Source organism: Artemia sp. Qi Xiang Cuo, chromosome 5, assembly GCF_049724085.1.
Source record: "Artemia sp. Qi Xiang Cuo chromosome 5, ASM4972408v1, whole genome shotgun sequence".
In the NCBI taxonomy this organism is placed as follows: Eukaryota; Metazoa; Arthropoda; class Branchiopoda; order Anostraca; family Artemiidae; genus Artemia; species Artemia sp. Qi Xiang Cuo.
In genome coordinates, this window is record NC_142798.1 from 72,231,812 (window position 1) to 72,249,804 (window position 17,993).

The 17,993-nt window shown below is 33.9% G+C and overlaps 2 protein-coding genes across 6 annotated transcripts in view; both read right to left on the minus strand.

Moving 5' to 3' along the window:
* Nucleotides 1-2,948, minus strand: part of LOC148952484 (ankyrin repeat and IBR domain-containing protein 1-like) — a 108,621-nt gene extending 105,673 nt beyond the window's left edge. Inside the window, exon 1 of the mRNA XM_089089914.1 lies at nt 2,855-2,948. The gene's annotated coding sequence lies outside the window, so the exon portion shown is untranslated. The remainder of the gene's footprint in view (nt 1-2,854) is intronic.
* Nucleotides 2,949-6,343: 3,395 nt separating this feature from the next.
* LOC148952485 (tRNA (guanine(10)-N(2))-methyltransferase TRMT11) overlaps nt 6,344-17,993 on the minus strand; it is a 59,883-nt gene continuing 48,233 nt past the window's right edge. For 4 of the 5 annotated variants that reach the window (XM_089088977.1, XM_089088976.1, XM_089088979.1 and 1 more), the window contains 3 exons: nt 13,994-14,189; nt 12,146-12,272; nt 6,344-6,571 (listed from right to left, as the gene is read on the minus strand). In XM_089088977.1, coding sequence (XP_088945103.1) covers nt 6,359-6,571; nt 12,146-12,272; nt 13,994-14,189 — 536 coding nt within the window. In that variant the 3' untranslated portion in view covers nt 6,344-6,358. The remainder of the gene's footprint in view (nt 6,572-12,145; nt 12,273-13,993; nt 14,190-17,993) is intronic. The other variant, XM_089088978.1, reaches the window with a different exon arrangement.

Sequence of the window (17,993 nt, forward strand, 5' to 3'; positions counted from 1 at the left end):
GTAAGACTACCACAGATCACTATCAACAAATAAATAAAACTCAAAACAAACAGAAATTACAATAAATAGCTGAGTCACACTCAAAATGTGCAGAAATTAACATGAGTAGGGCTGTTAAACCCCATGCCTTCTCAAGATTAGAACATAATTTGCACTTTACTGAAAAAAAAGGGAGAAAAATTACCATGGATTGTCAGTTTAATTGATATACACTGGTATTTAATCCTTAAAGTTTTGATAATTTTTTATTTATGAAAGTAAAAAAAATACAGTTTGTTTTGTTTTCAGTAAAGTGGTAACAAAATGGCTATCTCATAATTTCAATTGAATACATTTTGGGAAAAGAGGATCTCACCTTTTGTGTATAAGACTAGATAGTTGTGATTCACTGATGGCTAGGACTAGACCAGTTGGGATTGGCTGACTAGAATCTTGGAAAACATTTGGTTTTTCAACATTTTAATTAAATAAAAGTTGCCTATGGGCCTACACCCCAGCCTATTTAAGTACAATTATTTTGTTTCACAAGACATGTCTTAGTTTGAATCTATCCAAGGTTGACCATGTTTGTAATTTGGATATGTTGTTTTAAGTTTAAAATCCTGTGCCAAAGACTAGACAGCATTTTTGGTTAATTTTTACCAAATCATATGATTGACTTACAAATAAAGTGAATATACCACTTGATGCCTTTTATTATGCTCTTTCCAAATATAATAATCATTTTTGATGGAAATGAATTTTACCCCCACCCCTATATACCAATTCAGGGTATATATTTGCACATTAGGGGGTGGGGATAAAGTTTAAACTTACCTCCAATTTACATCAGAAATAAAATTTGGTAAATATTGGTAAATATTACTGAAAATTATGGTAAATATTGTTCTGTCAAAAATTCAATTGGTATAGACCTTTCATGTAGGCAAATTTCAGAACCCTCCAAAGGGAGAAGGAGCGAAGTTATTTACTTCAAAATACCTTCGTGGGAAATACTTTAGCCTGTAGACCCATCTCTGAAAGTTTCATTTTTCCTAACCTAACCCCTTTCCAAGATAGCCAAAAGTAGCTGAAGTATAATTTTACTTAAAATTCATTTCTGACAAAAATGATTATTATATTTGGAAAAAGCATAAAAAAAGACATCAAGTAGTATTTTCACTTTATTCATAAGTCAATAATATGATTTGGTAAAAATTTACCCCATTTTCTAAGATTAGGCTCAAGCTTTAAATGTGTGGTCAAGATTTGGCTCTAGCCTACTATTGTCTATCAGCATATTTTATAGTGTGAATGTTGTATATGGTTAAAATATTCAAGCCAATCATATTTGTTAAGAAAATTTTGACACATCCAATGGTGAAACAATCCACTTTCTAGGTGGTATGACAGAGATTTTATAATTATTTAACTGGTGAGATTGGGATACCACCAGATGGCTAATTTGACAGTATATATATATATATATATATATATATATATATATATATATATATATATATATATATATATATATATATATATATATATATATATATATGTATATATATATGTATATATATATATATATATATATATATATATATATATATATATATATATATATATATATATATATATATATATATATATATATATATATATATAAATGTTTGAATTAGCCAACCAACCAACCAGTATTTTAAGCCTAGGAGTCCAGCTGGACATAAGGAAACATAATAAGAAAACAATCCTTACTCTATAATATGCAGAATAATCCTAGTAAACACATTTTACAGGGGGGGGGCCTTATCTTCACTTCTTTCCTTGTTTTTTCTAGTTTTTCTAAGAAATTCATGAATTTCTTAGAACCTATACATTCACAGAATATATACCCCACCCCCCTAATGTGCAAATAGGCACATTATGGTCTAGGTATAGGTATACCTATTTGCACATTAGGGGGGTGGGGGTATATATTCTGTGAATGTATAGGTTCTAAGAAATTCATGAATTTCTTAGAAAAACTAGAAAAAACAAGGAAAGAAGTGAAGATAAGGCCCCCCCCCCTGTAAAATGTGTTTACTAGGATTATTCTGCATATTATAGAGTAAGGATTGTTTTCTTATTATGTTTCCTTATGTCCAGCTGGACTCCTAGGCTTAAAATACTGGTTGGTTGGTTGGCTAATTAAAACATTTGTGTATATATATATATATATATATATATATATATATATATATATATATATATATATATATATATATATATATATATATATATATATATATATATACTGTCAAATTAGCCATCTGGTGGTATCCCAATCTCACCAGTTAAATCATTATAAAATCTCTATCATACTACCTAGAAAGTAGATTGTTTCACTATTAGATGTGTCAAAATCTTCTTAACAAATATGCAATTAGCTAGAATATTTTAACCATATACAAAACTCACACTGTCAAATATACTGATAGACAATAGTAGGCTAGAATATCCATTTTCATCACAAATGAACTTTACTCCCATATTAGCCATGTGGTGGATGCCCCTTTCCAAGATGTCAAAAAGCCCCTAAACTAGAACTTTATCATTGAAGCAATTAGCCTAGCCTAAGCCTAGCCTAGTGAATTTGGAAAGGGCATAAATTTGCATTCAATGATTTGTTTGCATTCTGTCAAGCTAAGCAAATAAAAAAATAGAGTTAACTTGGAAGCCACTTTGAATAACAAAGTTGTGATGATTCAGAGTTTTTAAGGGAGAAAGAACACCAACAAAAAAAACAGGCAGCCTAGCCTGAACTTTTGCCCCACTAACTTGAGTAAAATCAGAGAACATATCTTACTGAGGATAATTCAAAATGAGCTTATACCATTATTCTACTGCATATCCAAAATATAGCTTTTCAGAGTTAAGACTAAACAGTTGAATTAATAAGTGTTTCTAAAAATTAGCCTGTATTTATACTTTATTCATGTGCTTCTTGCTTTATTATATAGTACAAAGGCAAGACTGCCAAATGCTTTTGCATGAGCACCCTTTGGCAGGTTTGGTGATATTATGTGTTTATGATAGCGACTCCTTTACAGTTAATTCATAATCCATTTATTGAGTGATTGTGTGCATTTAAAAATACATTTGATTTTTTTATTGGTTTAAGTCCCATCCATCTTCCTGGGACGTTTTTGGGCTGATCCTTTCAAAATTTCATGGACCAGAGCTCGATATGCTGTTTGGTCAGGTGCAGTTCTGGATAGCTGGGTAATATGTTGCCAATCTACCTCTTACAAGGTCTTCCCCGTGGTTGATGCCCTTCGACAATCCCTTCGAGCAAGATCTTAGGTAGTCAAATAGGGTCTATTCTCGTGACGTGCCCAAACCAGTGTAATTACTGTCTTGTAACTTCGTTTACAATCATATATGTTGAATTTAGTCCCATCCATCTTCCTGGGACGTTTTTGGGCTGATCCTTTCAAAATTTCATGGACCAGAGCTCGATATGCTGTTTGGTCAGGTGCAGTTCTGGATGGAGTTCTGGATTGCAAATGGAGAATTATGTAATTAAGCGTACAAATACTATACGATACCTTGGTGTTATTGTGGATGAATGCCTTAGTTTTAAAAGTCATGTTTCTTTTATTAGTAGTAAGATTGCAAGAAATGTTGGAATGATGAGAAAGTTAAAAAATATTTTCCATGATTCTATTTTGAGATTGATTTATTTTTCGTTAGTTCACCCGTATTTAATATATTGCGTGAGTATATGGTCTAGCACATTTTCAGTGCATTTGCAGCAGTTACTTGTGATACAAAATATGGCACTGCGAGTGTTGTCCGGAGATAATCGGAGAACTTCGGTGAGATCCCAATATGTACAGTTAAATATTATCCCTGTGTCAGGTCTTGGGAAATTTTACCATGGGTTATTTATGTTTAAGTATTTTTCTAATTTGGTTCCCAAGTGTTTTTTAAATTTATTTATTTCTGGTGATGATATACACAATTATCCTACTCGTCATGCTAGAGATATACGGACACCTCAAGTTACTAGTACTAGATCGCTATTTTCAATACGTCATGTGGGGCCAGTTGTCTGGAATAATTTGCCTGTTTCTTTAAAAAGTTCAGTGAACCTATGTGAGTTCCGTCGGGACCTTAAAACCCTTTGTCTCCATAGGTATGAATTTGTATGAATTTGTTTAAAGGGTGGTATAGTTGAGTCACTCTCAGGTTTGCCCGGAACCCGTTTTTCCTATATATTTTTTTTTTTTTTTATTTTGTTTATTTATTATTTATTGGATGGCGGCGGGAAGTTTTGGAGTATGTGAAGTATTTATTTTTGGTTATTGCGACCAGGAGCCGAGTGAGTGTAGGATTTTCATTTTTTCTTCTTTTTTTCTTTCTTTCCTCTTTTTCTCGTTTTTTCTCTTCTTTCTCTTTATTATGTTATTATAAGTGTTAATTTTAAGAGGGTAAATACTTCCGAACAAGCGTTAGCTTATGGAAGGTCATTTGTTTTTTGCGTTGTGTTGTTTTTGGAATAAACCCTTATCTTATCTTATCTTAGTCTTCTACGGACTTCTTCATTTGTGACAGGGTCATTGTATTCAGTCTCCACTATCCGGTGTAGGCATCTCATTTCGAATACAAGAAGGGTGCATGACCAGGCTGTTAAAAAGGTGAGTTTTCAGATAGTTCAAGAGGTGACTGGCCCTCTATAAATTTCAACGTCTTCTGAAACTACAACTGACAAGGGCTAGGTGGCGATTATTGTCGGAAGTGTGGTAATTATCAACTGTGAATAGACTGCAAAGATAAAGAAATTGGTCAACTGTTTCCACTGCTCACCATCAATTATTATACAGGTCGGGGTTGGTGATGTCCTGGTGCTGGCATGATGTAAGTCCGACTTTAGTTTCGTTTGCATTAATCTGCATATGAATCGACTTCATTGCTTGAGAGATACTGTCTGCCTGTTTTTGGAGTTCTTGGAGGTTGTAGCTAGCTGGTCAATATTATCAACGTATGCTAGTTTCTCTAGTAGGATTCCTCCTAGCATTGCCCTACACCCAGCGGGCATTAGAGAGAGGATGGAATGCAAGAATAGGTCAAAACATAGAGAACCATACAAGATTTTAAAATTCCCCAGATCCATCCATTCGTTGAGCCAGAGTTACGTTATTATTTAGAATTTTTCTTAGACAGCGATTTAAACTTGCTTAAAAAATAGAAACATTCTCACATTTTTGCACATTTCTCATACCTTTTTAATGTATTTCTCAATCTAAGACAAGAATTTAAATTTTTAAAGTCTAATCTGTCAGATGAATAAAGCTGAGTCTTATTTGATAACATTAACTTCGTCTTCTGTGGAAATAATAAACCCTTTGATTGAAGTAAAAAAAAATTCCCTATAAGTACTAAAATATTTCACAGGGAACATAGACCTAAAAAATTGGAAACAAAAGGAGAGCAAAAAAAAAGAAAGCAAGAACATCCTGCTTGCTTTAAAAAAGTTCAGATTGGATCAAAGTATATTTACAGCTTTTATTGAGACCCGGATTCTAATAAAAGCATTCACGATCTTTTTTTCAGATTCAGATTCGATATTTATTTCAGAATTACTAAATGCGGAATAAACATCAATCTAGACTTACTGCTGAGGGTCATTACCCAATTATCAAACCAGTATGCTTTGATGTCAATGATCAATTAAGTATTTCAATAAAAAAAAAAAAAAAAAAAAAAAAAAAAAAAAAAACTTTCATCCATCAACTCGACGCAATCTATATTCAATGGCGTTGAGTGACAATCTAGTCCACTAATGCATCACAATAGCTTTTGTAAAGCCCTTGTAAAGCTGTAAATACCCTTTTAAAACTGCACAAAGCCCTTGTAAAGCTGTAAAAAGCCCTTGGAAAGCTGTATAAAAGCCCTTGGAGAGCTAAAAATCAGCACTTGTATACATGAAGATACACACGCAAAATGATAAAGAGCCAAATCCCTAAATAATTTTAAGAAATTCAATTTAGTAACTTTTTTTATCAAGACCGCTAACAATTCTGGATGTATTCACCTCCTTCTGAGTTATAAACCAATCTTCACGCTAATAAATAAGCATAAAAGAAAGTTTTGGTTAATGCACGTACAAACCCTTTTTTATAGAGGTTCGCCTTTTTACACGCTTATTTCTTTAGCAGCAAAAAGAAAAATATAGTCGTTTCCGTCAAAGAGGTGTAAATAAATGTAAAAAATGGCAAAAATCACTGACGAGATTAGTAATCACGAAATATATACAGGCAAGACCCAAACGATAGCAAAAACTCTAAAAACGACATAACTTTAGATCAAAGAAAGTAAGTAAAGAAATAAAAGTTTATTGGCTATGAGTGTCGTCTTTTATATTAAAACTCTCCAAGTCTTTGGATATATGAACTATAGCGTCGTTCTCAACATGATTGGCCAATCCTTGACCTCGTTTGCCCCTTTTCATGCTTGGAGTTGGGACAGGAGAATCCAATCCCTGAAAATATTTCTTAGCAAAAGATGAATGACTCTCGTGGACAAAAACTTTTTCGTCTTCTGGACCCTGAAAAAATAAATAATTCTATCATATTAATATGCTGTTTTTGGAAAAACCTCACTTTCTAGAGTTGTAATGAAGAAATGGTTAAGACGAATAGGTCAATCTTTACCGATGAACGATGACAGACTTCCAACGAATGTGGTTTTGGCCATCCCGCTTGGGCCAAACGAAAAGACATGGGATAGAAAGAGCTCAAAGGAAACATTTAAAGGAAATTAGAACTCTACGGAAGGAGGTAAAGAGTCAAGCTTTGAATTGATTAGGATGGAGTCGCAAACAGCAGGTCTCTAGCCGCTTGGTGCTAAAGTGAGTTGTCTAGTAGTACTTGTAAATATAATGATATATATATGTATACATATCAAGGAGGCACACTTGTGCCTCTATAAAGAGGCGACCCACCACAATGTTAAGCGATTTCAGGTCCTAGAGGTCACAGAGAGACGGCGGTAATTGCATTTTGTAGCCCAAGCTCAAACTAAGAAACTTGCAAAATTTCATCATCCTCCGACTTTATCTTCATGGTTTAAACTGGGCCGGAAGTTTGGACCCTCCCACCACAGCCCCAATTTATCTTTTTACGATTGGGATTAAATTTAGATGTTAAGATTTTATATTTCCCGTTATCTTATAATCAAAATTTCAGCTAAATCAGATCACTGCTACCCTGTTTTAAAAAAACCACATATAGCCAATTATAATTCATTTCTTTTTTTTTTTTTAGCCACGCCTACAGGCCACAGTTGGCAACGGATCCGGTTGAATGAGGACTCATTCGAAGCAGAATTCGACCGGTTAGGGCCTTTTGATATTTTCAGACCGAAAAAATTATCCCCCGAATTTACATTTACGAAAAACCTCGTTTTCCTATATTAGCCCATGTTAAGATGTCCCTCCACAACCCCCCCTTTAACGTTGTCTGATCGGGCTGAAATTTAGAGGATAAGCTTTCCTGGGGCCTGGGAGCTTATCGTCGAAATTTCAGCTCAATCTGATCACTCCTTCCCTGTTTTCCAAAAACCACATATCAAGATTTTAGGGAATTTGCTTGCGTCGAAAATACCTTCTATTTGCTAAACAACAATTACTATTGTGTTTGTATAGTCCAGCGGCTGAGACTTCAGACTTTCAGGCGGAAAACTCGGGTTCGATTCACCATCAGAGCAACTTTTTTATATACTTTGAAAAGAAACTCAGTTTCTTTTTTAAATTATTTGAAAAAAATTACGTTTTCTAAAGAGTTAAAGAGGCTGAGTTACAAGGTCGACCCTTAAAACGTACAGGGATTAGGAGGCACAGTTGGGGGGCTGTTAAAGAGGCTGAGTCACAAGTTCGAACCTTAAAACGTACAGGGATTAGGAGGCACCCTGTACGACGTGATTTGAGTATTCAGGAATTAAAAGCCTTAACACAAGAATGTTCAAGAGCGGGGGGTTTGGGGGGCGGAAGCCCCCCAACTTTAACTCCTGACACGATCAGCTAACAGTTAGTCAAGCAATAATAAGTAATAAACTGTACAAAAACGTGCAGAAATTATTTGAAAAAAACTACGTTTTCTAAAGAGTTAAAGAGGCTGAGTTACAAGGTCGAACCTTAAAACGTACAGGGATTAGGAGGCACAGTTGGGGGCTACCACCCCCAAACCCCCCGCTTTCGCAGCCTTTAAATATAAAAAAAAATTTCTTTAAACTGAAAGTAAGGAGCGACATTAAAACTTAAAAAGAACAGAAATTATTCCGTATATGAAAGAGGCTGTGCCCTCCTCAACGCCTCGCTCTTTACGCTAAAGTTTTTATTGTTTAAAAAAAGAGTTGTGAGAAAGTCAAACTTTAGCGTAAAGAGCGAGGCGTTGAGGAGGGCACAGCCTCTTTCATATACGGAATAATTTCTGTTCTTTTTAAGTTTTAATGTCGCTCCTTACTTTCAGTTTAAAGAAATTTTTTTTTATATTTAAAGGCTGCGAAAGCGGGGGTTTGGGGGTGGTAGCCCCCCAACTGTGCCTCCTAATCCCTGTACGTTTTAAGGTTCGACCTTGTAACTCAGCCTCTTTAACTCTTTAGAAAACGTAGTTTTTTTCAAATATATATATATATATATATATATATATATATATATATATATATATATATATATATATATATATATATATATATATATATATATATATATATATATATATATATATAATTATATATATATATATATATATATAATTATAAGTGAGCAATAATTGTATATTTATTTATGTATGTATTTTTTTCGAAAACGGCTCCATTTTTTTTCGGCAAAATTTGTTTCCTGGGATATTCTGGCCTAAAAAACGGCCTAGATGGATCAGAAGTTTGAAAAAAATCGTTAAAAGCCTTAATTATTGAAAAAAAAGGCCAGTGACGTCATTTTTGTATAAATCAGCATTGCAATGACGTTGTCATACTTATCATACTTTATGGAAAAATTGAAGATTTTCATACATGAAGAAGTTTACATTGAATTGCTTAAAGAGGAAAAAACTGGTAATTTCAAGAATATTTGTATATATTTTAACAAAGAATTACAACAATTCAAAAACCTAAAAAAAAAACACAAAAGTTTGAAGCTTAGTAGACAATCGGTGTTAGAAATCAGACATCAGGTGTTAGAAATTGGTGTCAATAATCAAATATCTTTAAAAAGACGTCAGTATGAAAAGATATATTAGCATGAAAAAATTATCTAGAGGTAGATCGGAAAAACAAAAATTTATAAACATTATTAATGATAATTCATTGGGAGACAAAGGCGTTTTTGTTCCTCGACCTGAATAGTTAACAAATCTAATATGTGGACTATCATGTAAGACTAAACCAATAAGGGAAGTTAAACCAAAGGGCATTGGCAAATTGTTTGGAGTAATGAAAAAGTAAAAATGAAAAAGAACGAAAAAGTGGGTTATAAGATACGCGACAGCAAGAATCAAAACGTGTCAAAAATTGAAAATGATATCGATGATAATACAAATGACGATTCTTTGAAACCACCTGAACTATCAATCGTGATAAGACCATGAAAACAGCCCAAACAGATTAAATCCACAATAGGTGAAAATCAACAGCCTAGACTATCAAATGGGAAAAGACCCAAAAACAAACATTAATAAGTGTTATAAATGATAATACGTTGGAAGATAAAGAAGTTTTTGTCCCACCCGAACAATTAAAAAATCTACAACTGGACCGTCACGTAAAATTAAACCAACAAGGTCTAAAAACAACAATCATAACCAAGATTATTGAACAAAACAACAAACAATGTAGATTGATAGTTTAATATACATATATTGATATTAATTCTTTAAAGTCTTAATAATTTTGGATTTATTAAAGTTCAAAACGCGAAAACATTTAAAATGCATTTACAGTATAGTGCAATATATATTCTGGTCTTCAGAGGGCATGGAGGGTGTCAGCCCCACTCATCTTATTTTCTGCATGTTTTGAGTTTGACTCGGCTATTTATTGTAATTTCTTTTCGTTTTGGACTTCATTTATTTATTAATGTTGTTTTTTGATAGCTTTTACACTCTTAAAATTATTTGACTTTATTTCTACTCAATTTTGGTTCAATGTGGCTTTTTATTTTTCTTTGAAAAACTTCGTGGAAAAAGTTTTTCAAATTAATAATATACTAAATTCACTTGCGCAAAACCCCAGGGCTTAAACAAAATTTCCAATTAACAATATAACAACATAATAATATTAACAAAAATAATACGTTTACTTAATATGCTTCATGAGGGTGGTCTTGCCGTAGTCGTTTTAATAGGCGCGATCTCACTGAACTGCACTGTAGTTTTTGCGATCTGTGACTCTATTCATTAACTGGGCTGTATCTGCTTTTTAATGAGTATGATATTAAATAAATGTAAGTTAATTATTTTAGGTATTGTAAGTGTTTATTATATTTGCCACTTGCTGTGCAAAACAGGCACCTTATGGGTCGTTGCGGTGCAACAACAATTTTGTCCTCGCTTGACATTATGCAAGCAAAGGTCAGTCAAGATACTAGTTCTTGGTTGAAGCCAAATCGCAGTCTCATCTGATTTTTTTTTTTATCAGTGATGTTGTTGATTAGATTTGTTAGATTTGTTCTCCTTTCTTTTATTGTGTGTGCCACTCCATCCATTCACATGTTTTTGTACAGTGGGTTAAAAATAGATTAGTTTTATTATATACTTTCCGAAGATCCAACGTTGAAAAGGATGAGTGGTTGGACACAGCTTAAAGAGAAGAATTTACGGCCCTCTTTTCTTTCAGTTCAGCCGTCTGAAATAAAATTATATCCCCTAAAAAAAAAAAAGAATATGATTAATTGTATCTTCAAGTAACATGGTTATAAGGAAACCATTAGTGAATCGGAAAATTACCAGATGGCGAATATGCCAGGCGATCAGCAAGATGATCAACTGATGTAAATTGCCAGGCAGCAGGATGAGAATTGCAGGATGAAAATTTCCCGAATTAGGTGAAAAACCCGAAGGAGTGGCAGATCTGTTTCCGACAAGGGCATCCGATATTTCCAACCTGTTTATAAAGCTTGGTAAAGAAAGCGGAAGAAAAATTCGATAAATAGCCAAATAAGCAACTGCATCAAAATAATCTAGCAGGGTCGCATTTATTAAGTAGAGAGAATTTTCTTAGAAGAATGTAATCTTTTTTAGGAGAATTTAGGAGAATCGGAAAAAGAGCTTCGGTTGGAAGCTTTGACAATAGTCAAATTTCGCTTCTGCAAGAGTATTACAAGTCTTCATATGGGCATATATTTCATTCCCTTCTACTTCTAATCAAATCTGTTGGACAATTTTTCCAGACTTTTTCCGGGATCATTTAAATTTTGCCATATCACGGAAAACTTTTAAAAACTATTTGATTTTCAGAGGAGGAGGAGTGAATATAATTAGATCCAAATGGGAGTTTTACCACGAATCAAATTTTTTTGTTGGTTCCATATTTAATGTCTTCATATGGGGAAATAATCCATTTACCTTTAATTCTGGTCCAGACCATTTTCCTGGTTTTTCCCCAGGACCTGTTTTTGTTGGCGCGTGGCCAAGAATTTACATTCTGATATTCTTTAAAATAAAACAAAATTTAAACTTTTATATTTTCTTTCTGTATTTGTTAGACTTTTAGTTGCTGTCATGAATTTTGAAAGATAAAAGGTCAATTATGCTTGTTAAAATTAAGGAGTTTTTAGTACTAATATACATAACTGTGCTCCAGGAAATAATTGCGCTCAGGGAATAACATCGAATTTCACTTAATTTCAACATAAGATTAACTCATAACCCCAAGTTCATTTTAAATTAGTATACTCTATCACTTAATTAATATTGGTCTAGGTTTAGAGGTCATCCTTAATCTTGTTTTTTCTAAAATCTGGCATTGCGTTTTTCTATTGTAATTTAATTTCACAGTTTTTTTATTTAAATTTTTTTAGTCTTTTTCAATTTTTATTCAATTTATTTTCGTCAACTTTATTTGTCCTTGCAGGTGTCTTTTTTAATGCATATTTATTACCAGTACCTCATTAACCGTAGATTACCTTAGGTTCGGCCATTTTTTCCAATACAATAAGACGTCTACTGGTATGACTAGCCAAAGGCTGTTCACAATTAGCAATGAGCTTCAAGCATGGATGTCGAGGTAAAATATCATCACTATAGTCTGCCCTGAAAGTAAGCAAAAGATCAAGGGGGTAAAAAAACAAGGAAATACGAGGAAACGTTGTAAACACAATTCGAAAGACAAAACTGTATTCAAACGTAGGACATGATTACTTATTATTCCCGAATTTCAAAGAACATACAATAGTAGAACCCCTTCAGTTTCTTAGAAGATAAGCCTCCTAAGCATTCCATGGAAGACGTGAAATCTATTACAACAGTTGATGGGGACTAGAAGAAGTTACAAATACGCTCCACGAGATAGCAGACGAAACTCTAGGAAAAGCGAAGCGAAAGCAGAGACGGTGGATGTCTAAGGACACTGTCCACCTTACATCAAAGAGAAGCACGTTACCATGGCGCCATTCTGTTGAATACTAAGTTGAGCGTATCTTGTTTCTACACGAACTATGACCTAAGACCGAGCAGAATCACAAACAACCGTCTGCCAGATCATTGCGCTGGAGAGAGCTGAAGAGCTCGTGTCTTGAGACAAATACAGGTAAATGTTCCCTCTTGAGAATAAAATATTTGGAAACTTAGTGGCAAGCTTGTAGCCAATTATTTTTAGGGAGAAGGCAAGGGAAAAACTCGTCAAAACCAACAAATTATATTAACATTATATACGAAAGGAAAATATTCAAGTTCAGCGTCACCTTGCGGATTAATTCCTGTTAATCCCTGCTTTCCACACGATCATCAGTGCTTACACAATTTTCAAAACTACTTCCTATGACTAACGACAGATTTTAAGAATACAACACGGATAATATTTTTATCTTTTAAAAGAAATTTATTCTTTTCATATGTTTGCCTAAAGCCCAAGATTTATTATAATTATTTTAATATTACTGATGGTAATGGCACAGATGGTAGATGGTACTACTGATGATAGTGATGAAATGGTAAGGACAAACCCAAATTAACCCTTTAGCAGCACTAAATCATCTAGGGCATATTAAGTGGGAAAGTAATTATTTTTCAAGAGATAGCAGAAGCCTATAAGTTCACTTGCGTACCAGTCTGCCCAACGTGTCCGTTTTTGATTCGCTTCTTTTGTTTGTGTGCAGTCAAAAGGTGAAATTTGACTTAATTAGACACAAAATGCATGTTTAGCGAAAGCGAACCTAACTTAAAACAACAACATTTTTTGGGAGATGGAAAAACCGTTTGGATAATTACAATAATTTGTGATCAATGCATAGTACCATTAAACCTCCCCTAATTTAAGATGCTTCTCAAATTCTATGGTTGAAACGGGTTCAACTACTCTAGTTTAAGGAATTTCGATTCCTCCCCTGTTTTTATTTTGCTTAACATAACTGAATTAAAGAGTCTCAGGGCGTGACCTTTCGCAAGATTTTCGCCATTTTTTTTCAGTTACATTTGATTCTTTTTCTTACCTGTAAACTGGAATCCAAAATACAAGCCTAAAAGAATTTTCTAACAAATGCTTTAGTCCTTGAACTTTTACAAACTGGATTTTTGCACAAATGTTTGCTTGTACCTAGAACCCAAAATACAAACCTAAAAGAATTTTTGACTGTAACAAATACTTTGGCATACCTGGCTTGATTTTCACAATTTTTTGGGCCCGTTAATTTGATATTTCTTACATGTAAACTAGAATACAAAATACAAGCCTATAAAAGCTTTGTAACAGACGCTTTGGCCCCTCTAGTTGGATTTTGCAAATTTATGTCCCTATTACATTTTTTTTTTCTTACCTGTAAACTGGAAGCCAAAATACAAGCCGTCCATGGAGCTCCAAATGTCTTCCTGCGAATTTCAATAAATCAATCAGCACATTTTCTAATGAATATTGTACTTTGGATGGATGATGCTTGTCAAGACACTCAGCGGGTACTTTATATCTCTTCTTGCTTCCAACTTTTGAGCTGCCTTCTCTAATTCCATATGGAGCTAGAATTAATGTATCAAATCAATTTAGATTATATTTTGGGTATAAAATGTGCAATTAGTCCTTCTGAAAATACACTGAAATGCAGAACAATGTCAAAAGAGCATGATATTAAAATAACTATCTAGTATGCTGTTTGAATGAATAGGAGAAAGTGGGGGAAATAAAATTCTATTCTAGAGTCATTTAACCATTTTTTTAGAGAGCTTTTAATCATTAAAATGCAAATGGCTGGAAAAAATATAGTTGTTCCGTAGACATATTCGTCCGTAGAAGGTCCATATACGGACCATCTGCTAAGGGGTTTGAGCCCCCCCCCCCACTCCAAAATGTTGTCCGACTCGTAAAAAAGTAATAAAAATGCATACAACACATTAATGATGCGTTTTTAATTTTTTTTGTGCTCCTCCCCACAGAAAAAAAATACCATCCTCTCCCGAACAAAACCCTGCATAAGGCCTTGCTTGACTGGTTCCGTTGATTTTGAATTGAAAATCAAGTATTTTGCAGTAGGTCTCAAGACATAGGTAATTGTAGAAAGAGAAAAGCCAACACAGATAGTCCAAGTAATTGAAAGGCAAATGTTTAAATGGCTGCACGGGTAAATGGCGGGAGTAGGTGTGACTCTCTGATTGGACATATACTTGTTTGTTAGTTTTTGGAAAGGCACTGTAGACGGACCGGTCCGGTCTGTGTTCCGGTCTGTAGATGGACCAGCCTCGGTTTACTGCTTGGTCGAACAAACATTACTGCTTCACGGTTTATGCAACAGATTTTTGAAGAAATATTTCAAACAAACTGGCTCCTGATATTTCCCTGTATTCGTAGAATTCTGAAAAACTATCGCTTTTCTGAAAACCAGATGTGTTCAGTGGCATAGCTGGTTAAGTTTGGATATGCCCCCTCAGTAAATGGTGATCTTCAGCGGTTGCATAATTATTAGAATGAAATTTTGCACTTAACAGCAATTTATGGAAGCAAAATTATTTTAGGCATTTAGCGTGAAGAACACCCTCCTTTAAAAAAGAATGACCTTTTCAGCACGATTTGACGCTGACTCCAAAAGTGTAGTGTACCCGTGGAACCACACTTGTTTAACACTTTTTTATCTTTTCTTCTTTTGTCGCACAATCCTTTTGAGCTAAACGATTCTTCAGAATTTATTACGAGTTTTCAATCAATCATTCTATTTATACTAAATGTGAATGAAAAAATGTGTTCGGAAGATCATTGTTTGGCGTGGAGAATTGTAAATGATAGATATAGGTTTGTTTTTGTTTTGATAAATATTCACGCTGGGGTGGTCTTTGCTATTTCTTGTTCTTTTTTTTTGTTTTTAGTACTTATTATCTTGATTTGTCTTTTTTTTTTGTTGCTTAATATTTCTCTCCAGTAAAGCATTTATTAAGTTATAATACAAAAAAAAAACATTTTTTTCAACTGAAATTAAGGAGCAAAATTAAAATTTAAAACGAACAGAAATTATACGTATATGAGGGGGTTGTCCACTCCTCAATACCTCGCTCTTTACGCTAAATTTCGAATGTTGTCCCAATTCTGTAAGAGAATCACAAAGGCCGTTTAATTAGAATTAAAAGCTCTATGAAAAGTACTAAAAAAAACTATAGCGTAAAGAGCGAGGTGTTGAGGAGGGGGTGAACTCCCTCATTTACGTAATAATTTCTTTTCGTTTTAATTTTTAATGTTGCTCCTTACTTTCAGTTGAAAAAAATTGTATTTTTTTTTTTTATTTAATTTCTGATCGTTTTTTAAATAATGCTGGGAAATCCGGTTCCCCCTCCTTGGAAAAATCCCTTCCCCATGCAAAATTCTTCCATGATTAAAACCTACAACGTACCCCCCGCCCCTCCACTAGAAAAATATACCTGAAAACGTCTGTATACTTCTCAATAACTATATGTAAATCAATTGGTAAAGTTCATAAATTGCAGCCCTTCCCCCTGGGACTCTGAGGGGTTACGTCATCCTCACAGACACAGTTATTAGGTTTTTCGACTATGTTCAAAACCATGGCTATCTCAAAGTTTTGATTTGGTGAGTTTGAAGAAAAATGAGCGTGGTAGCTGCCGGGGTTAGCTGCCGTCTAATATTTTTGGTCACTTAAAAAGGGCACTAGAACTTTTGATTTACGATCAAATGAGGCCTCTTCCGATCTTCTACGAACACCGGTTCGATACGATCACCGCTGGAGAAAAAAAAAATAATAAAAAAAAAATACAAATAGACACGCATCCGTGATCTTTCTTCAGGCGAAAATGCAAAATTCCACATTTTTGTACGTAAGAGCTTAAAACCTCTGTACAAGGGTTCTCTTGTATGCTGAATTTGATGGTATGATTTTCATTTAGATAACGTGATGTTTTGGGGATGTTTCATCCTTTTTTGAAAAATTGGGCAAATTTTCTCAGTCTCACAACTTTTGACGGGTACCATTTAATTTTGATGAAATTTACATAGTTTGAATAAGCATCAAAATTTGATTCTTTCAATGTAGTTATTGTTATCAAGACTCTGTTTCTTAAGAGTTTCGGTTACTATTGGGCCGCATCGTTCCTTACTTACAACTCGTTACCACGAACTGTTTGAACACATTGAGCTCTGCACTTGTTTAGCTGGAATTAATTTTTTTTTGCACTTATTTTTACTAATATAATTTACTTTATTAAAAAAAAAATATTAGTTTTCGAGCACTAAAGAGTTGCTTAGCCTACGAAGCCTAGCTTTCTGGGAATAAGCTATTTAGGTCTTCAACAGGATTTAGGCCTGGTGAATTTCCAGGCAAATCAACCACCTTGACATTACTATAAATAAAAGTTCAAATAGGGATAAAAATCCTTTTAATAGACAGTGTTTCACAAACAATGATAGAAATTCACGAAAAATACCAGATATTTCGGTCACATATGCAGTGACCGTCATCAGTAGTAAAATGACGGTCCTAAAATAACTGATGACGGTCACTGCATATGTGACTGAAATATCTGGTATTTTTTGTGAATTTCTATCACTGTCTGTGAAACACTGTCTATTAAAAGGATTTTTATCCCTTTTTAACTCTTACTTATCGTCATGGAAAGCCTGCGTGGTCTCCGAAATTATCTACGTCACCTCGACATTACTTTCAGGCATAAAAGTCTGGACCTCAGAGACATACAAGTCTCGATTTATGACATAGGACTAATTCACGCTGAAATGTCCCAACAACTGTCTCTATGAAGGAAACAATCCAACTGCATAGAATTTCAATGCATTTCACTACTTATTTAAGAGAAACTAAACTTCCCAAGTCATTTCTTGTTAAAGAGTCCTAAAACAGTCTAGAATAGTGTTGTATATAAATATTACAATCTATTGGATATGACCCGATCGCAGGGTTCTTCTTACCCTTCACTTTTTTGTGTTAGTTACGTATCTTTACCTCTTTCTAAGTAATTCACTTTTAATGATTTTTAGCTTGAGCGACTGCTCTGATTGCTTTAGCTTAATCTAGATTTTAAGCTGATATAGCTTTCAAGACTACTTGACTTGTATTGTTTGGCAAACCTCGAAATCATAGGCAGCGCAATTGCGCTTCCTTTTTCGTTTATAATCGGTGTTTTACAGTCTGTTGGCTATGACCCGATCACAGGGTTTCTTCTTTCCCTTTGAATTTTCACTTTTAATGTTAGTTACGTGTCTTTACCTCTTTCTAAATAATTCACTTTTAATGACTTTTAGCGTGAACGACAGCTCTGCTTGCTTTCGCTTCATTTTGATTTTAAGCTGATATAGCTTTCAAGACTATT